Source organism: Gobio gobio (assembly GCF_949357685.1).
Source record: "Gobio gobio genome assembly, chromosome: 25".
NCBI classification, from domain to species: domain Eukaryota; kingdom Metazoa; phylum Chordata; class Actinopteri; order Cypriniformes; family Gobionidae; genus Gobio; species Gobio gobio.
The window spans coordinates 29,326,439-29,350,854 of NC_137121.1; the positions used below are offsets into that span (position 1 = coordinate 29,326,439).

Below are 24,416 nucleotides of genomic sequence, written 5' to 3' on the forward strand. Positions count from 1 at the left end.
GCAAAATAGGTCCCCTTTAACATTAGGACTCATGTATCTATGTAGGTTTTTTGTTTTTTGGAAACTGATCTTATCCACAATATCCACACCTTTCTCCGGTACATGCTGAGGGATTCGAGTGGTTAAAATGCAAAAGAGTTCTAAATCCAATCACATACAGCACTGCAAATTCCATTTATTTTTGCAACTCATGAATATTTAAGCATGGAAATTTGCATAAAAGGCAGTGCCTTGGGAAGACAGCACCTGTCTCTGTTGATTTTATTTATGTTAAAATGTCATTTCTGCTGGTTGCTCTGATGCTAATATCCCTTAATTGAGAGTTTGGCATTTATAAAAGGCTTTCCATTTGGAATTAATTTAATACCATTGGACTTTCAGTCAATGTTGTTTTTGTTTTTGTAGAGATCACATGATAAAGCCACAATCAAACATTTCCTTTATTTTGTTCAAGGTACTGCAACAACAAAATCTTCCCTTATTTTGTTCAAGGTACTGCAACAACAAAATCTTCCCTTATTTTGTTCAAGGTACTGCAACAACAAAAGCCTTGTGGGATACGGAGACTCGCACTGTGACTGAAGCTCATCCTCATGTTTTTAATCCACTGAGTGAATTCCTGGGGTCACCGTGACAGTTTCCCGGCAACTCAGGCTTTCGTTTTTCAAACACTTATATGACACAGAAATTGTATACCTGCGAAAGCTTTTGCCTTTGCTATTTTATCTTTTTGACATTTGATACCTCACTCTGGGTAAAATAAATGTGAAAGGACGAGTGTTGTACTCTTATACTCATCGTCTCTCAATCTACTCCGTCTATGTTTTGATCATCGTTCTGAATCCGATCCAGACGTGGCCTTTGACAAAAACTCAAAATGTTGCCTTTTTATGAAACGTACCCATATTCAAGTGTTGATAAAAAAAAGCTTGCTGGAAAGTAAAAACTTTACATAAAAAGGAATTCATTGTTCTTTTGACAGACATGTTTAAAATAAGTAAACTCACATGAGTTGAAGACTCCAGAAAAAGACTCAAGTTGTTTTATTCTACGCAATGGGGATCTCCGTTATGGTGGTGGTCATGTTGAAATCAACACCAGACTTGCATAACTTGCATTAAATGTGTTACCTCCAAATCTTTGTAACCCCCTATTATCACATACTTTTGCAGAATAAATGAATCTTGGATCACCATATACATTTATACTTGTATTTGTACACTCACTTGTAACAAAAACAAAACTACTTTTGCATAATGTTGCATCCATATTAGAAGGTGTCAGTATAAATTCGAAGAACAGGTCATATCTACAAGATAATGAAAATCAATGATGCTTAAAACTTCCAGGCATCCAGTGGGTACATTTAAACCCTGCCTGCGTTTTTGAGGCCAAGTCTTATAATTTGTACATTTGAGACCCAATCTTACATTATGCAGTGACACTCTTATACACACATGCTCACATAGACATCCACACATGCAAGTGTAAACATAATGTCTCCTAGACCTCCAGGCTGTGACCACAAACTGCCCTTCTTCTATAGTCAGTAGTTATCAAGAGAATCTCTTATTATAGGAGAAGCATTCATTATATTTTATAGCTTTATTCCCTCTGGTTACAGTACGACTCCATTTGTTAAACTGTTTTAGCTCCTAGTATGTGTGACTGTGTTTGTAAAGAGGTAAAGTCGTAATCACTCCACAGGCAATAACACTCATGCTATGATATTTTATTCTCTTGACACACAGTTTCTTTTTATAAAGAGCTTCTGTCAGGGCAGATTTTGTGCCATATTTACCTTGTAGTCCCACTCCTAGTCTGACTGCTGAAAATATCTTTTATCCATCTGTCGATGTTAGCACATCTCCAAATATATCCTTCTAGCTTTATGCCATGCCACCTGAGTGATCCTCATTTCCTAATGGCAGTCAATGGAGGACAATCCCATAATCCTTCTGAAGTGTGTCACTGACCCAGTGGCACTGGTTTCTGGGTTGTAGCCAGTCCAAATTTAACTTACTGCCATATATGACAAAGGCTGGTGAAAATACTGGACATAGTGGGAATATTTCAGCTACAAAATTAGATTTTTATATTATATAATTATATAAAACAACAGCTAGTTTTGGACCTCAAATTTGCTGGTGCTCAAAGAATGCTGGTGTTTACAACCTAGACTCATTGAGAAAATTAAACTATGTTCCCTATACTATCTGAGCGCATGGTCTGAAGCGCACAGCACAAGTGCACTCACGGACGCGTCTGAATCAACTTTTGCTAGTTTAACGATGGAAAAAACGATCAGCGTCCAAAAGGGTTGTACTATGTTGGACCATGGTGGATTCGCTATTTACATGGCGGAATTTGCGAGCGGAAGGACTGAACGCTTCTCCAGAGAGGAATCCTTTTATTTTTTATATTTTATATATATTATATATATATATATATATATATATATATATATATATATATATATATATATATATATATATATATATATATATATATATATATATATATATATATATATATATATAGTTTGTGTGCTGCTGCGCATCCCTGTGGTTATAATAAGCAGAATGTGTGTGTGTTGTGCACTCGCCTATAGGCACATATTAGTAACACACTCTTTAAGAATGTTTAAATATTTAAACTAGAAACAAGAAAAAAATGACTCTGGATCGCCTCAGTATTTAAATCTCAATAGAGCGCATGCTCCGTGGGCATGGTCGCATTAGCAGATAATGAACCGGCTCGCGAAAGACTGACATCTATCACTTTTCAACCAGATTACATAAACACAGCATATTTGTTTTCAATTTGGTTTACATTGTTTAAAACCTGACATTTCAGTGTTTCTTTAGACATATGTTTGTGAGACAAGTAATCACAAAGCTAGAGCTCCTTTTCTGAAAACTATCTGAATGAATGTCTTTGAGAGAGAGGCTGCAGATCGCGCATCATGTTTGTTTTATTTATTTTGCAAAAAGCAAAACATTTTGTTTTTTATTGTGACTGTACTGAAACTTAACAGATTATAATGATGTATAACACTTGCCTGAATTATAAAAAACGACAAAAGAGCCGATTGCGACCGCCGACTCGAGAGGGTTAAATAACACAAAAAATACTGCGCTATTGACTTTAGACCAGGTTTTTGTTATGTTGCACAGTCGTTTTCAGTTCCTCAAAATAGCAATGCGCCAACAATGCGGCTGAACACACCTGGTTTTCAGACCAGCACGCCCATGGGCGAACAAATGAGCATGAGTGCATTTGCTAACAACGTGGCGCTGGATGTGAAAATGATAACTGCGCCGGGCTGAAACTAACAAATAAAAATTGCGCCGCACCTGGCATTATTGAGTAATAAAGACTTATTTTCATACTGTTCATTGCATTGTACTATGTTAGGACCTCGACACACTTTTTTTTTTGTAGTGCATTGTTTGTAAAATAATACATTTTGACATTTGCATCTTGTAACCAGCTCCTTATATATGGCTTTTCTGGTGTTGTAAACTTGCTCGGTAGCTCACCTGGTACAGAATTGCTCTTGTATGACTCTCTTGCATCAAAACCAAAAATTCTAAAACTTGTGGAAGCAAGCTTGAACGGCACGGATCCTTCAACAAAAGGATTTTTATGTCTAGTTTGCTTTTTTGTCACTGTCGGTTAGGTTAAGGGTAGGGTTTTAGTGCAGGTGGTACGTTGTTTTCAAATGCTATAGGAGCAGTAACATTTTAGCGCCACTCACCGGACATTTTATTTCCGAACTGCTGTGATACATACAATGACCCATGTAATAAAATGTAACGAAAACGTTTTTAGTGCCACTCACTGGACATTTCACTTTGAAAGTGTTGCAAAACATACAAGAAGCAACATAAAGTAGAAGCTTCTAGAATGTACATTTCCTGAAGAAAATGTGTGGGTGTGCTTGCCGTGGCAAAACTCGCCACCCGGTTGCTAGGTTGTGTGTACTGGGTTCTCACCCGAAACAAAAGAGGCCACCCCCATGTCTGTACGATGTTCTGGAGCTGAGATATGTCCTATTCATGTGTTAGTACGGTTGCTAGGGTACTCTAAATGGTTGCTAGGAACGAGGGTGGGTTTGTTTGACTCTGGGCATCGACAGCCAATCACAAATCACCTTCAACACTTCCTAGCCACACCCTAGCCACCATTATCAAGCACCCTAGCAACCCAAATCCACAGAGGGATATGTTCACATCTGAATGTCATAGAGACATGGGGGTTGGTTTATATCATTCATACTGACAAGCAGGCTTTGGAGGGAGGATCATCATTGGCAGCTGCCAAGCCACTCCATAGCAACAAAACAGAATACCCTAGCAACAGTTTAACAACACCCATATGCTTCTAAAGTAAAAGAGCCAATCGCTGATTGGAAGTCTTTGCGTCACTGCAGCTGCCGTTAGAAATTCCGGTTCCCATAGAAACCTGAGACTCGAGATTAGGACTGCACATGTGCATTGGCTCATCTAGCTTGAAAAATAAGCTTTTATGGGACAGTTAATGTTAGATTTTGTTGCTGATTTGAAATATCTTATTTAATTGTGAGTTTGGCAAGCAGTTTTTAATATTACAGGATTCCCCCATTCAAATAGATAGCACTTGGTCTTGTATGCTGAAATAGCTGCCCGGAGGCATTGCAAATATGGCCACCAAGTGAACAGACTTTGTCTGTTTTGGTTTGCTGTTTTACCATGAACAGAGGTGGAGTTTACATGAGTCAGGAGACGGTCAACACCGCTATTCATTTCCCATGTTATTATATCAGACTACCCACTAACTTCAACATTTAAGACATTTGAAACAATTTTTATCTCACTTTCAGACACCAGCAAGTGTTTGAAATAACTTCCTTGCGATCCAATGGGGATTCTTGAAATATATATGCGGTGCTAAAAGCTACTTAAGCTAACCATTGTGATAATAAATCTAATGTTTTCTTCTCATGAGCTCCCTCTGTTGCTCTGACTGAAGGTATAGTGAGAAAGGAGAGATTGCTCAAACCTCCTCAGATCACATCATTTTGTGCAAAATTAATAGAATTGCTCACTCTTTCTAAAGAAATGTAACATTTAAACATGATATTTGATCAATATTTTTCTAAATGTGTAAGCCTTTGGACTTCAATGCCTTAATGGAGTTGTTTTGTGCATTCTTGAGATTGCAAATAAATGGAAGCAGGTGGAACTGAGTGGGTATGTGTTCTCTTTTTATTTGAAATGGTTACCAGTTTAATTCAGCACGATTGATGTGCATTCCTGACACAAATTAATAATTAATGTGACTGTAACATTTTTTATTAAAAAACATTGGTCAAGTATCAATGCTGGAATCTTAAGTATTTAAGTAAAGACCAAACGTTCGCTTCTGTCATGCTCATTTTGCGATCTAGCTAGTTTTCAGTCAGCTGGTGAAACGGTGGGTTTGTGACATCATTCTATGGAGGCATGTTAAGGTTGGGTTTTAGGACAGCGCTAGCTGCAGGGCTAGTGGCCCAACAGTGGAAACGCAACTTGACTTCAGCCTCTGTGCTTGAGGTTCGAGGCTATTGGCCCGGCCTGGCCCGTTGTTAGCCCTGGCTCGCACTGGCCCGCCCGTGGAAAAGCGGCTACTGTGTTTTGTTCCTGTTTTGCATGCTAACTAGTTTGTAATTAGTTTCCCTGGCTGTTAATTATTTTCCACACACTTGTTTCTGTTCACCTTGATTACGTTCCCCATGTATTTAAGCCCTGAGTTTCATTCTGTTCCTTTGTCTGGTATCGTCTAAGTTTAATGTGGTTGTTTATGTTTTCTCCAGCGATCTCTTGAGTGTTCTGTGTAGATTTAATAAAGACTGCTTTGTTTCCCTATTGCTTTCGTTGTGCGCTTCATTACAACCACCGACCCACACGCACGTTTTTACAGCCTGGGTTGGGTATTTAGTATAACAGCACTGGTATGCTTCATTGTTTGTAGCATTAGCTTGTCTGTGTTTGCGATGTTCCACACCAGAGTATGTGAGCGGCACAGCGGAGTTGTGTGATTCTTGCCTGGAGCGAAATACAATATAAAAATAAAATTGTTAAAATTTACTTTGAAATGTTAAAAGTACTCAATATTATCGAAAGATCACACAGGAATTGTCTCTGGCTGCATCATTTACTTGCTTATTTGGCCTTTCGTCAGTGACAAAAGGGTGCTTCTTTATTCAACACTATGTAAGTTGCTGGATTTTTTTGTTTTGGAGTACTGTTATCCTTTTTATTTGATTAATGTATGCCACTCAAGTGCATTATGTTGCAATTTCTATAAAAGTTACTGGCTAACTGGTCTTAGCATGTCAAAACAATGAAGAAACTGTGGATGAAGAAACACATCTTACCTAGAATAAGCTGCTATGTGGATCAGATTTTGTGCCAACACGTTCTCACTCCCAACTCCTCACATATTGGTGCTTGGTCAGGACCCTTCGTCGCCACTTTTTAACACACCCATGGTACCCCTTTAGGGTCATTTTCGACGTGCAGGGTACACCATTGCTTTCAATGAGAAACCTTTGTCGTCATACACAGACGCGTTGGGCATGGGAATGTTATCGTCATGATGAAATTATATATTGGGTTATGATTTTGCCATTATGACATGTTGGAGTGTGATTCTCAATTTAATAGCATAATTTTATTTACATTTATTTGAAAATATATATATTTACGCTGTTTAGACACCTTTGAACATGTCCCACCCCTAAACTTACCCATTTGTGTATTATATGATATAAAACACAGGATATAACAGACAGATATGACTACAGGCACAATTTGTTCAAAAAGTATCCATCGGCTGTAGATCATGCACACATTTAAAAATTGCCGCCCGAAGAAACATTACGTCAGCTTTGAGTGAAATTGCATTGGCTCTCGAAGTCTCATGAGCAAGTGCGTCATGCTAAAGAGTCGCATGCATTCAGCGAGTAAAACTTAAAGGCCCCCTGAAATCAAAATGGAAGTTTTTTAGCTTTAAGTATGACTATGTTAGCCTTAAGGTTAGGAATAAGCTGGTGTGTTCCAAAACAATGACAAAATTCGCATTTAGGAGATATAAGCATTCAAAACTTACAGTCTCTCACTTCCGTTCACAGATTTTGATGACATCATCGCAGACTTCATCTTCTCATAACATCTTCTGTCCAATCAAATGCGCTCTAGAATCTGAAGCATCCCGCCCCCTACATTATAAATAGATACTAAAGCTGCGTCTGAAATCGGTTAGTTTACACATTTCTACATGGTGAAAGGCACAAAGCGCACTATACATGCGATAGGAAACGATTCAGACATGTAATACTTTCAGTTGAGGCGAATGAAGTCTGGTTTCACGTTAGTTTCACGCGCACCGTCGCAGCACACACACATATACACACACACACACACACACACCAATGGCTCTGGTCTAAAGTTAGAGTAGACACAAGAGAGCGCAGCGCGGATCATATGCGCGAGTCGGCGCAGACAACAAAACATATCGGACCCATTTAAATTCTGCACACAATGCTGTATTTCAAAACGATATGGAGGAGATTATGATGATAAATGGTTATAGATTAGGAGGAAACTGGCTTTACCAAACAGAAAGGCTCTGGTCAAACTGTGGTATTAACGAAACGCTATTGGCTGTTTAAAAAAAGGGGAGGAGCTGCTAACAGCTGGAGCCATTTCAGGGGAAATTACGACAACACGTTGAATAATGCTGCGCGTTTCAAGGCACTTCAGGGATCCACTCTGTTCACATAAAGATATTGTATGGCTTCAGAAGACTTGAAATGCAACATAAGTTAATACTTTTACACTGTTTTTGGTCAGTTTTTGCAATAAATATCAGTGACTGTACTTTTATTGGCTTGTTACATGTTTTATATTGTTTAGGAGTGGGCAGTTTTAGGGTATGAGTTGCTCCAAAATGTAAAAGTAGCCTATAAATATTCCTAAAATCATGTCTACTTTTACAAAAGCAAAAAAATTATGTCTTGATCTGACGCATAAGGCAAACAACTGAAAGCAATGGAGTACCCTGTGCGTTAAAAAGTGATGCTGAAGGGTACTGACCAAGCGTCAGCATGTGACATGTTGGGTGTGAGAACGCGTCAAATTTGACCTCTGAGAGATTAATGGCTAACTGGTCGGTAGCATTCCTCTCCAAAATAATGAGAATAATACAATGAGCAATCTAAGCGTTGCAGCTTGCAAATATTTTTTAATAAACAACATTTTGGTCAAACACCTTCTTCAGGCATTTTTCATAATATACTTGCCTGCACAGCTGCTGGCATCCAGGTGGATGAGAGGTGTTTATTTATTCATTTTCTTGCCAAAGGCAATTTTATTTGCATTTGGCACGTTGGCAAGTGTTAATTTTGCACCCCAGCTGTAGCCATTTCCATGTGTTCTCTTGCTCTCTCTCTTTCTGAGAATTATCTAAACTGCTCAGAAGAGTCTCTATAATGACAGCTCCTAGTTTCAGTGTGCTGTATGCAATATAAATGGTAATGATATAGAACCAATAATACTGCTGATGAAATATAAACTGAATGTGTGCGGTCGTTGTTTCATTTACAGATGGTGAGAGGCCAATGGAGGGAACGGATACCAGCCGTAAGAGAGACTCGCGTTCATCAGACAAGTACCGCAAAAACGAAGATGCCAGCAACAGCCAGGAGGAGGAAAACACAGTAAGATTCTTTATTTGGCTTTTCACCAAAAATGTAAGATTTCAAAACAATTATAGAAGTGCAATTAATTCTATTGAATATGCTTGTGTAGTGTACATATTGATAATGTAATATTAATAGAATAAATTGCTATTTAAGTGTAAGAGAGTACACTTTCATGTACACTTTTATAATGTCATAATGGCAAAGTTATTCTTTAAAGTACATTTTAAAGCATTTTTTTACAGAAGTACACTTATTGTGATGTTGACTAACCTTTACTAGATTATAATTTTAACTGTAGTGTGTGATTCAGTATTGCATTTAAAGTTAATATTTTAAATTTACTAAATTGTTATTTCATCATAACATTTCTGTAATTACAAATATATAAATTGTTATTTCATCATAACATTTCTGTAATTACAAATATATCTAAATACAAGACATACAAGCAACGAAGTGGTAGGCCACGTAAAAAAAAAAAAAAGTACAGAGCGGGGGTCAGTGCATGCTTTCTGTCAATAGCTACAGACCTCCAAACTTCGTGTGGCCTTCAGATTAGCTCAAGAACATTGTGTAGAGAGCTTCATGAAATGGGTTTCCATGGCCGAGCAGCTTCATCACCAAGTGCAATGCAAAGCGTCGGATGCAGTGGTGTAAAGCATGCTATCACTGGACTCTAGAGCAGTGGAGACGTGTTCTCCGGAGTGACCAATCACGCTTCTCTGTCTGGCGAGCCGATGGACGAGTCTGGGTTTGGCCAGGAGAATGGTACTTGCCTGGCTGCATTGTGCCAAGTGTAAAGTTTGAGGGGGGATTGTGGTGTGGGGTTGTTTTTCAGGGGTTGGGCTTGTCCCCTTAGTTCCAGTGAAAGGAACTCTTAATGCTTCAGCATACCAAGACATTTTGGACAATTCCATGCTCCCAACTTTGTGGGAACAGTTTGGCGATGGCCCCTTCCTGTTCCAACATGACTGCCCACCAGTGCACAAAGCAAGAGCCATAAAGACATGGAAGAGCGAGTTTGGTGCTTGACTGGCCTGTACAGAGTCCTGATCTCAACCAGATAGAACAGCTTTGGGATGAATTAGAGCGGAGACTGTGAGCCAGGCCTTCTCGTCCAACATCAGTGCCTGACCTCACAAATGCGCTTCTAGAAGAATGGTCAGAAATTCCCATAAACACACTCCTAAACCTTGTGGAAAGCCTTCCCAGAAGAGTTGAAGCTGTTATATCTGCAAAGGGTGAGCCAACTCCATATTAAACATTACGGATTAAGAATGGGATGTCAATAAAGTTCATGTGCATGTAAAGGCAGATGTCCCAAAACTTTTGGCAATATAGTGTTTAAAGAAATCCTTCTGAAGTGGGTCAATGAAACACTCTGAAGTTTAACTAATTGTATTAAATAGAAAATGAAACTATAATACATTTAACATTTAAGTGTCCAATGGCATGCATATTCTTTTAAATTATATTATGTCTATAATACATACTCTTTTTAAAATGATCACCAGAGCTGTTTTTTTTTGTGTTAAATATCCTGTTTTGCTTTAATCACTACTCTTTCGAAGAATAGTGGACTAGAGGCCAGAAAGAGATCTGAATCCACTTTCCAATTCAGATGCAGTGTGAATGAAAAAAGAGAACTTAATTCTTAGTGAAGTTGCAGTATCTACAGGATGAAGAAGTAATTACAACGTGATTTTAAAAGTCGTGTAGCCCTAATATCGGCACAAAGATAACAACCATGCTGGTGTAGATGTTGTTTCCGTCTGAGAAAATCAGAAACACACCACTTTTAGCAAGAAGCTCTTTTAGTCCATGGATGCATCCTTAAAAAGTTGACTTTATTCCACTTACTGAGGACATATCAGGTCATTTCAACCTCTACAAGATGAGAATATACTGTCGGGAATAAGAAACGGTTCATACTGGCTTAAATGATTGATGGCCTTTGCGCTCATCCGAGATGTTTCTCAAAACAGCCTTCGCTGCATTTCCGTCCCTCCCACAGCACAGAGGGGCCTGGCTTTTAGCACCTTTCATCTCAAAACAGTGTCACACACAAGCTAGTCCAAATGCTCTCCACATCACTCACAGGACCAACAAACCCTCAGTGTCAAATGAAATCAGTTGCACAGCCATATATCAATATAAACTAAGCAAACCACGAACAACCTCAGTGAAAAGAGATTTGTGTGACTTTTAGTCCATATCTACTAGCTTTGGAGTCATCTATACGCTATTGTACATACGCTTATCCCATTATTTACTCATCCTCAAGCCATCCTAGGTGTATGTGATTTTCTTCTTTTAACCGAACACAATTGGAGTTATATTAAAAATATCCTGGCTCTTCTTAAAGGGTTAGTTCACCCAAAAATGAAAATTCTGTCATTAATTACTTACCCTCATGTCGTTCGACACCCGTAAGACCCCCGTTCATCTTCGGAACAGAGATGAAGATATTTTAGTGTAAATCTGATGGCTCTGAAAGGCCTCCATTGGCTCAATGGTACTCTACACTCTCAAGACCCTTAAAAGGTACTAAAGACGTCGTTACAAAGTCCATCTCACTACAGTGGTTCTAAAATAACTTTATAAATCGGCGACAATAGTTTTTGTGCGCAAAAAAACCCTAAATAACGACTTACATAGTGATGACGATTTCAAAACAAAGCATCATGAAGCTTCGAAGTGTTATAAATCACTGAGTTGATTCAGCGGTTTGAATCGCCAAATTTCAGCAGTTTGGCGGTTTGACACGTGATCCGAATCATGATTCGGCTCAGTGATTCATAACGCTTCGAAGCTTCATGATGCTTTGTTTTGAAATCGTCATCACTAGGTAAGTCGTTATTTAGGGTTTTTTTGCACACAAAAACTATTGTCGCCGATTCATAAAGTTATTTTAGAACCACTGTAGTGAGATGGACTTTGTAACGACGTCTTTAGTACCTTTTAAGGGTCTTGAGAGTGAACGGTGCCATTGAGCCAATGGAGGACTGTCAGAGCCATCAGATTTACACTAAAATATCTTAAGTTCTGTTCCGAAGATGAACAGAGGTCTAACGGGTGTCGAACGACATGAGGGTAAGTAATTAATGACAGAATTTTCATTTTTGGGTGAACTAACCCTTTAACTTTGTAATGGCGAGTTTTTGAAGCTCCAAAAAGTGTATCTATCCATCATAAAAGTAATCCATACAACTCCAGGGGGTTAATAAAGGCCTTCTGAAGTTAAGTGATGGGTTTGTGTAAGACAAATATCCATATTTAAAACTTTATAAACTATAATCACTGGCTTCCGGCAATGGCCGTACACGCATCCACAAGAGAGTCAAGTTCCGGCGGAAGGGTGACCTCTGACCCAACATATAATGTAGGCATAGCGTAAGATTAGGTTAGAATTGATGAACGCAGAAGCCCAGAGGATAGAGCGAAACAACATTGTCACGAAAAATTACTAAAACGAGAAGTTTTAAAGAAAAATCTCAGAGAATTTCGATATAAGAAAAGAGGAGCTACGTCCCACATCATATGTTGGGTCAGAGGTCAACCTTCTACTGGAACTCGACTCTCGTGATTGCGTTGCCATAAAAAAAAAAAAACTTGCTTCTCTTCATAAGGCATTTACTAACCCACTGGAGTCACATGGATTACTTTTATAATGGATGGATACACTTTTTGGAGCTTCAAAAACTCAGACACCAGGATATTTTTTTATATAACTCATACACTCATACACACCTAGGATGGTTTGAGAGTGATTAAATTACGGGATAATTTTCATTTTCGGGTAAACTAACCCTTTAACATGAAAGATGTATGAATCCTGTTTCGATAGGAAATATGTCAACACAAAAGCAAATTGCGTTCGTCAAACCACAGCATGGGATTTTTTAATTCTATGGCTTTAAAGCTGCGAGGGAAGGATTTATCAAGTCATAATGGAATGGAGATTGCAGAAGATGATGTGGACAAACAGAGAGTCTGTGACAGATGCTGTGCTGGTGGAGTGATTTATGTGTGTGGAGATAAATCTATCATTTCCTGCGCTGTGCTGTGAATACATTACTGCTGTTTAGTTCTGCTTCATAATCTCAATGTCACACACAGGCTCTACATGAAAAAGTTTGTCCTTAAGCAGTTTTCTCTCAGTCAGAAGTTTAACAATGATGTAGAGTTATGACCAGAAGTTTGCAAAGACCTTGTTTAGTAACAATTCATAATTTAATACACACACACACGCAATCATCTACAAACAATGTTCACCTTCAGAGTATTAAAGGGTTAGTTCACCCAAAAATAAAAATGTTGTCATTATTTACTCACCCTAGTGTCTTTCCAAACTCGTAAGACTTTCGTTCATCTGTGGAACACAAATGAAGATATTTTTGATGAAATCTGAGAGATTTGTGTCCCTCCATAGATTCAAGGTCATAAAGAGATTGTAAAGCTAATCCAAATGAATCGAGTGGTTTAGACTCAAGAGGCTTGATCGCTTTATATGATGAACAGATTACATTTAGGCTTTTATGCACACATAAACATTCACCAACACACACATCCGATATGATAAACGAAAGCTCAAGCATGTTCACTTGACGTGTGAGTACCAATGAGGTTCATTCTCGTGTTACACAGCACGTTTGAGCTTTTTATAATTGACATAGGTGTAGTTAATCTGCTTTCATAATTCATACTGTAACTATTTTTTATAGTGCTAACTTTAAAGCTTTTTTAGTCTATTCTTAGCTAAAAACACTTAGTTCTTTCAAAAATATATGTGCTCATTAATGTATATTTACTTCTTTCAAGTAATAAAGTATTCTCGTAAGTTTATAATATGCCATTGAAAATACATAAGGTAATGGGATCTAACGGTGGTCGCCATGTTGCCCCTCCATCTTGAAAGTACATTAGCCAAAGAGGGACATACCCGTAAATTCAAGCTTCGCCTTTCGCGTTTTAACCGGTTTTAGCCTGGTTTTAACACTCGATGGCACTGTACAAAATTCTCTGCCTCGCGCATGTGTGCGTCAACTTGTTTAGACTTGTCTGGTGCATGCGCAGAGTTTTCGTCTCAGCAGCGTCCAGTAACAGACAGAGTTTTCCTGGCTTGTTTATTCCTCAAAAGTCTGTTTTTCTTTGTGTGGTATTTCTGTGCGTTAATAACTCCGTAAGTAATAATAGTTATTGTCATTGTAGATGTGTTTCAGAGTGTGTCATCGCGTAATTCAGTTGATGTCACCTCAGAAGTATTTTTGTGTCAACATACAATAGCGTTGCTCACCTATTTGAATAATCATTCAGTTATTTTGTTATCAACAATGTTTATTCGTTTATAGAAAATATTTGCTTGTAATGTATGTTGATGGAAATATGTATCAGGTCTGATCGGCATATTAACAATTGTTATACAGAGCGCACTGCAGTGCTAACGTTAAAGCGGCGCACACACTTTTGTAACCGGACACTGCTTGCTAGCAGCGGCAGCTCCGCTCCTTTTAATGCAGCTGCATTTAGCGCCTATATGGTACAATAAGCTCTGGTTTACGGTTACATTAGACAAATGTAACTTATAAGTATAGTTATACAGTTCTTAACTGTGTATGTAACGTATATTTACCATCCTTATTTGTTCTCTCACAGAAACCACATTTATGTACATATCCACGCAAACCTGTTTATGCCTTGCAATTGGATGACTGAATAAACATCACTATCATCAAAGTTCACTCTGGATTAGCTGCAGTTCTTTCTAGCCGAATAATTAGGCCAGTTGAGTTCCAACCATCCCACTGCGCACAGAATATCCCACAGGCACCGTGTCGAATGTGGACGAGGTCGAACTGGAAGCCATGTTAATCTTGGACTAAATCGGCCACCGTAGGAGTTAAAACGAAATCGGAATTGAGAGGAACAGAAACTAAAATTCACTGGATGGTCATATACCTTTTCACCACTAGATGGGGGAAAATATCACACAGTGTAGCTTTAAATATTTTAGTAAATGTGCATAAGGATGATGAGTACATGATGGTACTGTGTATTTAAAAATTGTTCAAATGTCTTCTTAAAATATTTTTTTAAAAACCGCAAATATATTGTATAATTACTTAACTTAACTGTTTAATGTAATACAATTTAATATAATAATTGGCACATTTTATTTCACTATTAAAATAGCAAACCGGTTAACTTAAATAGAAATAGAGAAATAACCAATACAGTAACTTCATACTGTGTTTGCAAACATATAGCCCTATGGCAATTTTAGTCTATTGTTTGGTTAGTTGAAGCATAATGTGTCCATTGATGTTTTTTTATTTTTTGTTATAATTTTTGGAGTCAATTCAAATTACAGTGTACTTGTAAATATGACTCAAACCAATGTCACATTAAATTGTTGTAATTTTTGTTTTAAGTTAATTAATATTGGAAGTGGTTAAAGGTCCTTTAGCAAATCATATAGCAAAGCACTGTAGGCCCTATAGCATCGTATTGTCAGAGACTGGTCTCCATGGTAACACTGACTACTCAGTGAATTGGGAGAACATTTCCAATCTTACACCAATAACATAGACTCGAGGTGAAGAGAACAGGGTATTGTTTGTGTTTGTGTGTGTGTGTGTGTGTGTGTGCACTCATGTGACTGGAGCCTCAGGGATGTATTGGACTCTGTTGGATATTTTTTTATACATCATATGCATCTTTCTCAAACATCTTTTGACAATCTTTGTTTTCATACTGTATGTGCAACACACATGCAAAATTCTTCAAGCTATACCAGTTGTGTGCTGACAGGCCATCATAAAGTCTGTGATATCTAAAATGACAGATGAGTGTAAAATATCAGAGACATGTGGACTCCATTCCAGAGCACACCAGAGACTGAATTAGAGAGAAACTAAACTTTTTATATAGTAATTTAAGGATGTAGTAATTTACAAGCTTGCCTAAAAGCTAATTATTAGCTTTGCTTATATGTGTATACTCATTTAGTCACATTCTTACAATTTGCCGCAACACAAAGGCTTCTCTTTCTTTGGACTACTTTGAATAGCTCACAGTTTTGTTATAACACATATTTTTAAAGGAATGGTTCCCAAAAAAATTAAAGTTCTGTAAATTTCGCACATTAATGTTGTTCCCCATATCACTTTATTTCTTCAGTGGAACACAAAAGGAGTAATTTTGAAGAGTTTTACTGTAACCAAAGTCTGTCAAAAAAGTGTCATAAGGTAGTCTTTTATGACTTTGTGTGCTATACTTCCTTCCTCTTTGGAGCTTGAAAATGTGTGGTCACTATATGGTTCCCTTGTATTGAATAGAACAGAAGCATTTGTTTTTCCTTTTGTGTTTTGCAGATGAAAGAAGGTCATGCTGGTTTGAAAGGATAAGGGAAAATTATGACATTATATTCTGTTCTACTCTTTTGACCTTACTCTTGGCTATGACAATATCTCCAAGGGTTGATGTGGCAGCACTGTATAGAGCGGGATTGGAGTTTGATTGTGGGTATCATCCATATGAATGACCCGGAGAACATTGTACAGAAGCTCAGTGTTTTTCTGTCAATGTCGTCAGGCAAAAAGGCAGAAAAACCACCACACATTCTGAAGAGCTTCTCACGTTGTCTAGATACACCTTTTATACCCCAACAGAACCACAAAACTCTTGGCTATTGTAAGAGGTTTGTTTTCGCCAGCAAATGGAAGTTCCACACAGTCTGTGGTCACCGTCTTATTGTAATTGCCTGCAAATCCATGCAATTGTTAATGGTTGATGATGCCACTGGGCTCTAGAAGAGGTAATAGCCCACTTAGGCGCTAACCACAATTGATCGTTTAAATGTCTACCACAACCAGAATTTGTGGTGTAGGGTGGTCTCTGGGTTTACAAGCAGTTCCTACAAGATTTATGGCTGCAGAGGCAGTGGAGATGCATAGATTGGGGAAAGACCAAATTAATCTGGAAGTCAAGATTTACATGAGAGTGAGAGAGAGAGAGAGAGAGAGAGAGAGAGAGAGAGAGAGAGAGAGAAGCAGCTAGGAAACTTGAGGTAATGTACTTAGATTTGTCAAGACAAGGTGTAGGCATTCAAGTTGTTTGTGTGTCACAATGTATCAGCGCAGTAGCTCAATATAATGATTCACATCCGATGGTCTAAAATCGCTGAAATGTCCTAACTGGCAAGCCTTAAGACAGTGTTTCCCAACCTTTTTTCGGTCATGGCACCCTTTGAAAATGTTCTCCATTTTGTGGGACCCCCTATCATACGTTACGCTAGGGGTGTAACGGTACAGATTGCTCACGGTTCTGTTTGTATCACGGTTTTAGGCCCACGGTTTCGGTACGGTTCAGTATTTGCTATGTTCAGGGAAAAAAGGGACTAATGTCAAATAAATGAAAAAAACTAATAAGAACAAATAATTTAAATACAAGCAGCAGCACAAATAAATACTATTGAGTAAAGATACTAATAAAATAAACTATGCTTTTCAGGTTTTTCAGGTATGTCTAACATTAGTTTTCAGATACAGAAATTGATCGAATGTAAAATAGCATTGCATATTTGAGTGTATAAATTAAAGATTAATCCTATTAAACTTACAAAAGCTATTCAATCAAGAGCAGTGAATGATGTCCTTGTCTTTTGTTGTTTGACATTAAACAGACAGCAGTAAAGGCTACTGCCCCTTTAAGACCTAAGGCTACTGCCCCTTTAAGACCTAAAGAATGGATATGCGTCATCTTTCTCGACTGTATAAAGTTTACTTAAGGCATATACAGACTATGTCTGCTAGAATACTCATCAAGATGGACATGTTGACATACTTTTTGTGTGAGTTTGTCCATTCAAGAACAAGACTTGGAAGAGAACTCAATATTTACGCGCTGTGAGACGTGTGCGCGCTTTCGGATGAGTGCACAGAAACAAATTCTCACAGTGCGCGCGGCTTCTCATTCGTGTCTTCTGGCACTACACCCGGGTGATGACTGCGAAAATTACTGGTCATATCCGAACATACGGCAGCACTCGCATGCATTGAACAAACTTTACAAAGAGATAATTATTTGAAAAATTTGAATATTTTTTTTTTATATATTTGAAGGAGTTTTACACGGCACCCCGGTTGGGAAACACTGCCTTAAGATAAATACAATTGACAAAGTTTAGCGAAGACGCAAGTGAAAGTGATTTGTCTTTGGGGCTTGCACGTTGTCAGAGACACGACATGGCTCGGCTCGTTGCTCTGTGTCACAGAAAACAGCTCACGAGCACTGAAGTGCCATGTTTTCCATATTGATGTTATTGAATGGTGTAAAATCACTTGAATGTGCAACCTTTTAGGCCGTGTGTCCACCAAAGAGTTTTTTCACGCGGCTGGCTGGCGTATCCAATTGTTTTCAGTGGGAGCGCCACGTTTTTAGAACGGCATGAGCGTAACGAGGCAGTATTTCACGCTCAAGTGCTGAGCACTCAGCGTTTTTTACTGTTCGCTGAGAGTTGAAGAATGTTCAACTTTGAATAAAACATCACTGTCACTTTTCAACCAGCCGTCCAATCAGAGTGGAGGAGGGGCGGGACAAATACAACACCGACCAACCACCACATTCTGCTTGTACAACGGATGAAAAAAGCAGCATAATAACGGAACAAATTAATTTAATACAAGAGCCAGAGCAAATACTTTACATTGTATTGGCATTTTTATATAGAATCAATACAAAAACCAACTATCTGTGAAATGAGATACTAGTAACACTTCCGCTGATATTCCGTATCATAGGGAAAGGGAAAAAAAACGCTGCTCTGACAAAACGCTCTCAAGCGCCCACAGCGAGATGTTTTCAGCCGGCTAAAACGCTTTGGTGGACACATGGCCCTTAAACACATACAATTAACCAACATTCGTGAGGACGCTGTCTGCGTGTGTTATCATGTGACTACACGAGCAGTAGTATGTTTTAAAGGGGAAAGTATTAACATGAATAAAAAACAAAATAACCGGCATGGGAAAATGACGTCGGTTAGAGGTTCTGAATTTCGGTTTCGATTACTTTTCGATTGATCGCCCAGCCCTACATCAGGTCCTAAAAATAAACCACAGAGTAAAATGTTAGAGCAGGTTTTTGCCCGCGGCACTCCATATAACAGAAACTCGTGAAGAATAATTGAAGATGGAGTCTTCTTGTTTCGTTATTGGATGAATCAGTGTTTGTGAATAAATCTTTTAAATTAATGATTCAATGACAAACACTTCTAAATAAAGGAAGAAAAATGTAAGCCTACTCAAAAATACATTAAAAAGTATATACTTTTTTTTTTATCAAACAAGAGTCAAACAAAAAGCACAGGTTATTATTGACGATTGTCCTCATCCCTTGAATATTAAATTTCAGCTTTTACCATCAAAAAGATGTTTTAGGCAACCCCAAGCAAGGAAAAAGGTGTGTAAAATGTCATTTTAAATACTGGGATCTGAATGTGAGGGGTGATGGTATTACTTGTTGTCTTTTTATGTGATTTGTGTGATGATATTGAATGTGTTTTATTTTTTGTGGTGAAGCCAAAGACAAATTTCCACTTGTTGACAATAAAGTGACTAAATAACTAACTACTTTAAAATGTACCAAAAGAAATAGTCCTTTCCATGTGGTCAATATATATAAACTATTAATTGATTGAATTTACAGAAAAGGTACTGTATCGTGATATATATCGTTATCGGGATATGAGGTGACTTATATCGTGATATATACCGTTATCGGGATATGAGATGACTTATATCATGATATATATCGCTATCGGGATATGAGATTACTTATATCGTGATATATATTGTTATCGGGATATGAGATTACTTATATCGTGATATATATTGTTATCGGGATGTGAGATGACTTATATCGTGATATATATCGTTATCGGGATATGAGATGACTTATATCGTGATGTATATCGTTATCGGCATATGAGATTACTTATATCGTGATATATATCGTTATCGGGATATGAGATGACTTATATCGTGATATATATCGTTATCGAGATATGAGATTTTGTTATATCGCCCAGCCCTACCCCCTATACCCTAAAATAGGGCATTATTTGAGGGGATAGTTATTTGTAGTGGTGTCCGGTGTGTGTGGCTACACATCACATCATAGTGGATGTTATCGAGAGCACTTATTCAATCCCACATTGCACTGCAATAACGAGTGTACAACTGATGTATGCTAAACGGCTGTCCGATTTGGCTGGCTCGTTTTCATTCACTCCTTCAAGTGAACTGTATTAGTGGACTAACATAGGGAATCGTGAGGGGTTGAGGGGTAGAGGGTTTAGGGGGTGATTTCGGACCCGGTTACCTGGTTTAGGTGTGTTTAATTAGGGTTGGAGCTAAACTCTGCATGACTTTGGCCCTTCAGGAGCAGGATTAGGCACCCCGAACTAAATTTTCAGATTCTGGCTTACCTAATAGTTGGGACTTATGGTAATAAGTTGGGTAATACTAATAAAATATAGAATATATCACGGTAATACTTGTAGAATATAGAAGCTATACATTGAGGGCATGTCAATATCACATGATTTAACTGGATTCCAATGATCCTCTTTTCAATAGGGATTCTCATACACTGTCCATCAGTGATTTAGATTTAATATACTGTATAGATATGATAGTGTAAAATGTATGTATTGCTTTGCGGCCTTGTGACATCATCATCCAGTCAGCGTCATATGTCATGATGATGACTGTAGTTTAAAGGGCATATTGCAGGTTAGAGACACCAGTGAGTCAATGTATAGAAAAATAATGTAGGATCTAGATTTTAAATATACTTATAAATATGCTACTAAGGCTTTTGGAGTCGTTTTTGTGAGAAAATGTTACTTCCACATCTAAAAATGCCAAAACCGGAAGTGACGTAATGGGAGAATGATATATATGCTAGCTAACGATATGAACACTGTGCTCAGATTACATACTGTACAGATTATTATCATGTTACGTTGTCAGGCAATAGCAAAGCTGGTATTGGTCATCTAGGAGTATTGATACTTACCAATAACAGAAACTAATAAACTTTGACCTTCAGGCATAAGTCACACTCGTTAATATCCGTCCACACTAAACGTAAGGTGACATAGTGTGAGGATGTATATGACGTTATGAATGTACTTGAATGTACATACATGGCATGAATAAAATATTTAGATTTCCAAACTTTTTTTGAAAAGTGTGAGACTATGCATTTGTGTTAATTAGGGGTGTAACGGTACACGTATTCGTACCGAACCGTTTCGCTACAGGGCTTTCGGTTCGGTGCACACGTGTACTGAACGGTTTCCGAATGCAATCTTTAACAGTTAACAGTCGGCTTGTTTTAAGCCCGGACACACTTTAATCCGAGTTCCCACACGAACATATTAAGTATTCAGTCCATTTTATCACGAAATTCAAACGATAAATGCCGTTTTGACGCTCTTTAATGTAGCGTAACTGATCAGTGATCACTGATCACAGTTCAAGCGGCCGCGCGACGGGCGCGTGAACGCGATCGATCATCTCTTCCTAAAGAATAAACATGAACATCTGAAGGTATGTTGTTGAGGATACATTACAACTTACTGTCACGTGTCATATGTGGTGTAATCGCTCAATCAGTGTTTCAATGGCGGAAAGACCTCAATATACTGCTTGTAAACTAAACAATGTTATACAATGTAGCATCACATTTGCCTCAGGCAATCATTCAGTGTCCACAGACTTTTATTCACTAGAGGAATCAACTCTTTCACTAAATACATGCACTATATTAGCCTATATATTCATTATATTCTACTGAACCTGTTAATGATGTCTTGATTATTTCATGTATGTTTAAATAAACCTGTCATGAAAATGACAGACACTGTATATGATTATATTTAAACAACGAATTGGAGAAAAAAATATTTTATAATTCGATTTAGAAGTTATTGCAAAAACTGCCTTATGGGAAGTTTACATGTTTGCGTACTGTTATTTTGAGTGAACTTGAATATTATATATTTTTATACCTAAAAATAAATGGCAACTGAATTTGGGCTCTGTTGTTAAGCTTTAATATTAATGTGCAAGTAAAGCGCCATATAGTATATATGCCATATATATATATATATATATATATATATATATATATATACAGCAATATCTTCAGTAAACTTGTAGTTATAATTTAATTCATTAAAGGACAGACACTTTTTTTTTCAGTAAACCACTGTTTAATAAAAATACATAAAAAGCAATTTTATAAAACTGCTGTACCGAACCCTTACCGAACCGTGACTTCAAAACCGAAGTACGTACCGAACCATCAGTTTTGTGTACCGTTACACCCCTAGTGTTAATGTACATACATGAATACCAACCTATTCTGCACTGAGCCAACGCAGAGCCCAGCGACTCTTTCTTGTGACGTAATATGACGCAATGTTTACTAGCAGCCATATCACCCTGTAGCCCAAGACTGGTTTCCCACTGAAGCTAAGCAGGGCTGAGCCTGGTTAGTACCTGGATGGGAGACCAACTGGGAAAACTAGGTAGCTGCTGGGAGAGGTGTTAGTGAGGCCAGCAGGGGGTGCTCACCCTGTGGTCTGTGTGGGTCCTAACACCCCAGTATAGTGATCGGGACACTATACTGTAACAAGCACCGTCCTTCGGATGAGACGTTAAACCGAGGTCCTGACTCTCTGTGGTCATAAAAAATCCCAGGATGTCCTTCGATAAAGAGTAGGGGTGTAACCCCGGCATCCTGGCCAAATTTGCCCATTGGCCCCTGTCCATCATGGCCTCCTAATCATCCCCATATATATATACGATTGGTATCATCCCTCAGTCTCCTCTCCACCAATCAGCTGGTGTGTGGTGGGCGTACTGGCGCAATATGGCTGCCGTCGCATCATCCAGGTGGATGCTGCACATTGGTGGTGGTTGAGGAGATTCCCCCCTTCTATGTAAAGCGCTTTGAGTGCCTAGAAAAGCGCTATATAAAAAAAAAAAAAAAAAAAAAAAATGTAACAATGTTGAAAAAATGGCGTTTTTTACAAACATCCAACGAAACGGCCACTTTATCTACTAAATTTGTGCTCATGTCTTTTTAAAACATTTTAAATCCTGCATTACCTTTTCATATGGTATTTTTAAACAAGGTTATATATTCATTTTGGGGGAAAATGAACCTGCAATATGCCCTTTAAGACTAATTAGTCATATGACATTTACGGTTTAGGTGCTTGGGTTGACGACATACCTATCTACATATCAGTTCCCATGAGCAAAGATGGAAGATTTTCCAATCTCATACTTTGGAAAGTACTTCCACAGAAGCTAAGCAACAATACTACCGGATTGTTTTCTCCAGGTAATGTAGATCTCCTTGGACACTGTCCACCTGGACCAAAAAGCACTTTCCTCGAGGGCACAAGGGAGATGGTTGATGATTGTTTTTCCTCTAGGGTTTGAGTCCAGGGGCTAATCATTTAATGTCACCCGACACAAAACTATCACTACAACCAAATCACTTATTTCTTCCAGTTATTCATGCCATTGTGCAGCATATCCATGGTTGTGTTTCCAATTAAAGGTTTCTGCTGTGTGCATTGGCGTGGACAAATCATGGGTTCTGTTGAGAGAATTTCAGGTAATTTCTTGAAATGGAAGCTGATTTTCAGGGTTCACCGGGTTTTAATTACTTTGGTGTCTTTTCACCCACTCAAAGCTATTTGCAGTGAATATGTTTGGGCTTGACTGTTAAAACTTGTTGCCATAAAAATAAAGCTCTTCAGCCTTGCTTATGCTTTACAGGCAATAGGGTGGCCTGTCACGACATCTGTCAGTCTGGCATTGATCGATGTTTCCAGCTCCAATCCACCCAATAAATAAACTTATGCTTTTAGGTTGCCCTTTGCTGTAAGCAGGCAGTCTTTCTCGAGCACACTGCTGTAAAAGTAGTTAGTCAATCATCGTCAGTGGCGGGTAAAGGCGACCATGCAGTCAAAATAGTTTTAGCCAGCATAGATGACGTGTTAAATCATTATCTGAGTCTGTCTACTGTGAGGTCAATAAGGCTCATATGGGGCCAGGAGACACCTCTTAATGAGCTTTACATATATACCAATAGATCTTACTAATTGCCTAAATTGTATTTTTAATAGCTGGGCTGTAGAAAAGAGGATAATTAGGTCATGGGGGTTCAATAGGCTTTGTTTAAATGTAATTGTCTAAATTGTGAGATTACACTGCCACAAAGCAGGCATATCTACTATACCACACAAGTTTGGCTCAGTTATAACAAGCATTGAGAATAACATGATTTGTTTTTGTCAGATTTGAAGTGGTCTTGATTTGAAATAGACTTGGAAAAAGGTAGTAAAAAGTATAAAGTATAAGATATTTAAACAACCTAGGCTCATTGTAAAAATGTGCCTTTACGTACATTTTTGCAAGATGCCAAAAATTGACCTATGCTTACAATTTACTGCAGTTTCCATCTCAAATTATAGGCGAAATATGTAAGTCTCACAGCTAGAGGTTGCTTTTTCCCCCTTTTTAAAAAAGTTTTATTAACGTTAAAAAGGGTGGGCACAAGACTCTCAATTCATGTCAAGTTCGCATCATTCGCGCGAATG

At 38.1% G+C, this 24,416-nt stretch overlaps 1 protein-coding gene across 1 annotated transcript in view; it reads left to right on the forward strand.

Moving 5' to 3' along the window:
- The window catches only part of b4galnt4a (beta-1,4-N-acetyl-galactosaminyl transferase 4a), a 297,930-nt gene that overhangs the window by 81,034 nt on the left and 192,480 nt on the right, over positions 1 to 24,416 (forward strand). The window contains exon 2 of the mRNA XM_079809876.1: positions 8,631 to 8,743. Coding sequence (XP_079666002.1) covers positions 8,631 to 8,743 — 113 coding nt within the window. The remainder of the gene's footprint in view (positions 1 to 8,630; positions 8,744 to 24,416) is intronic.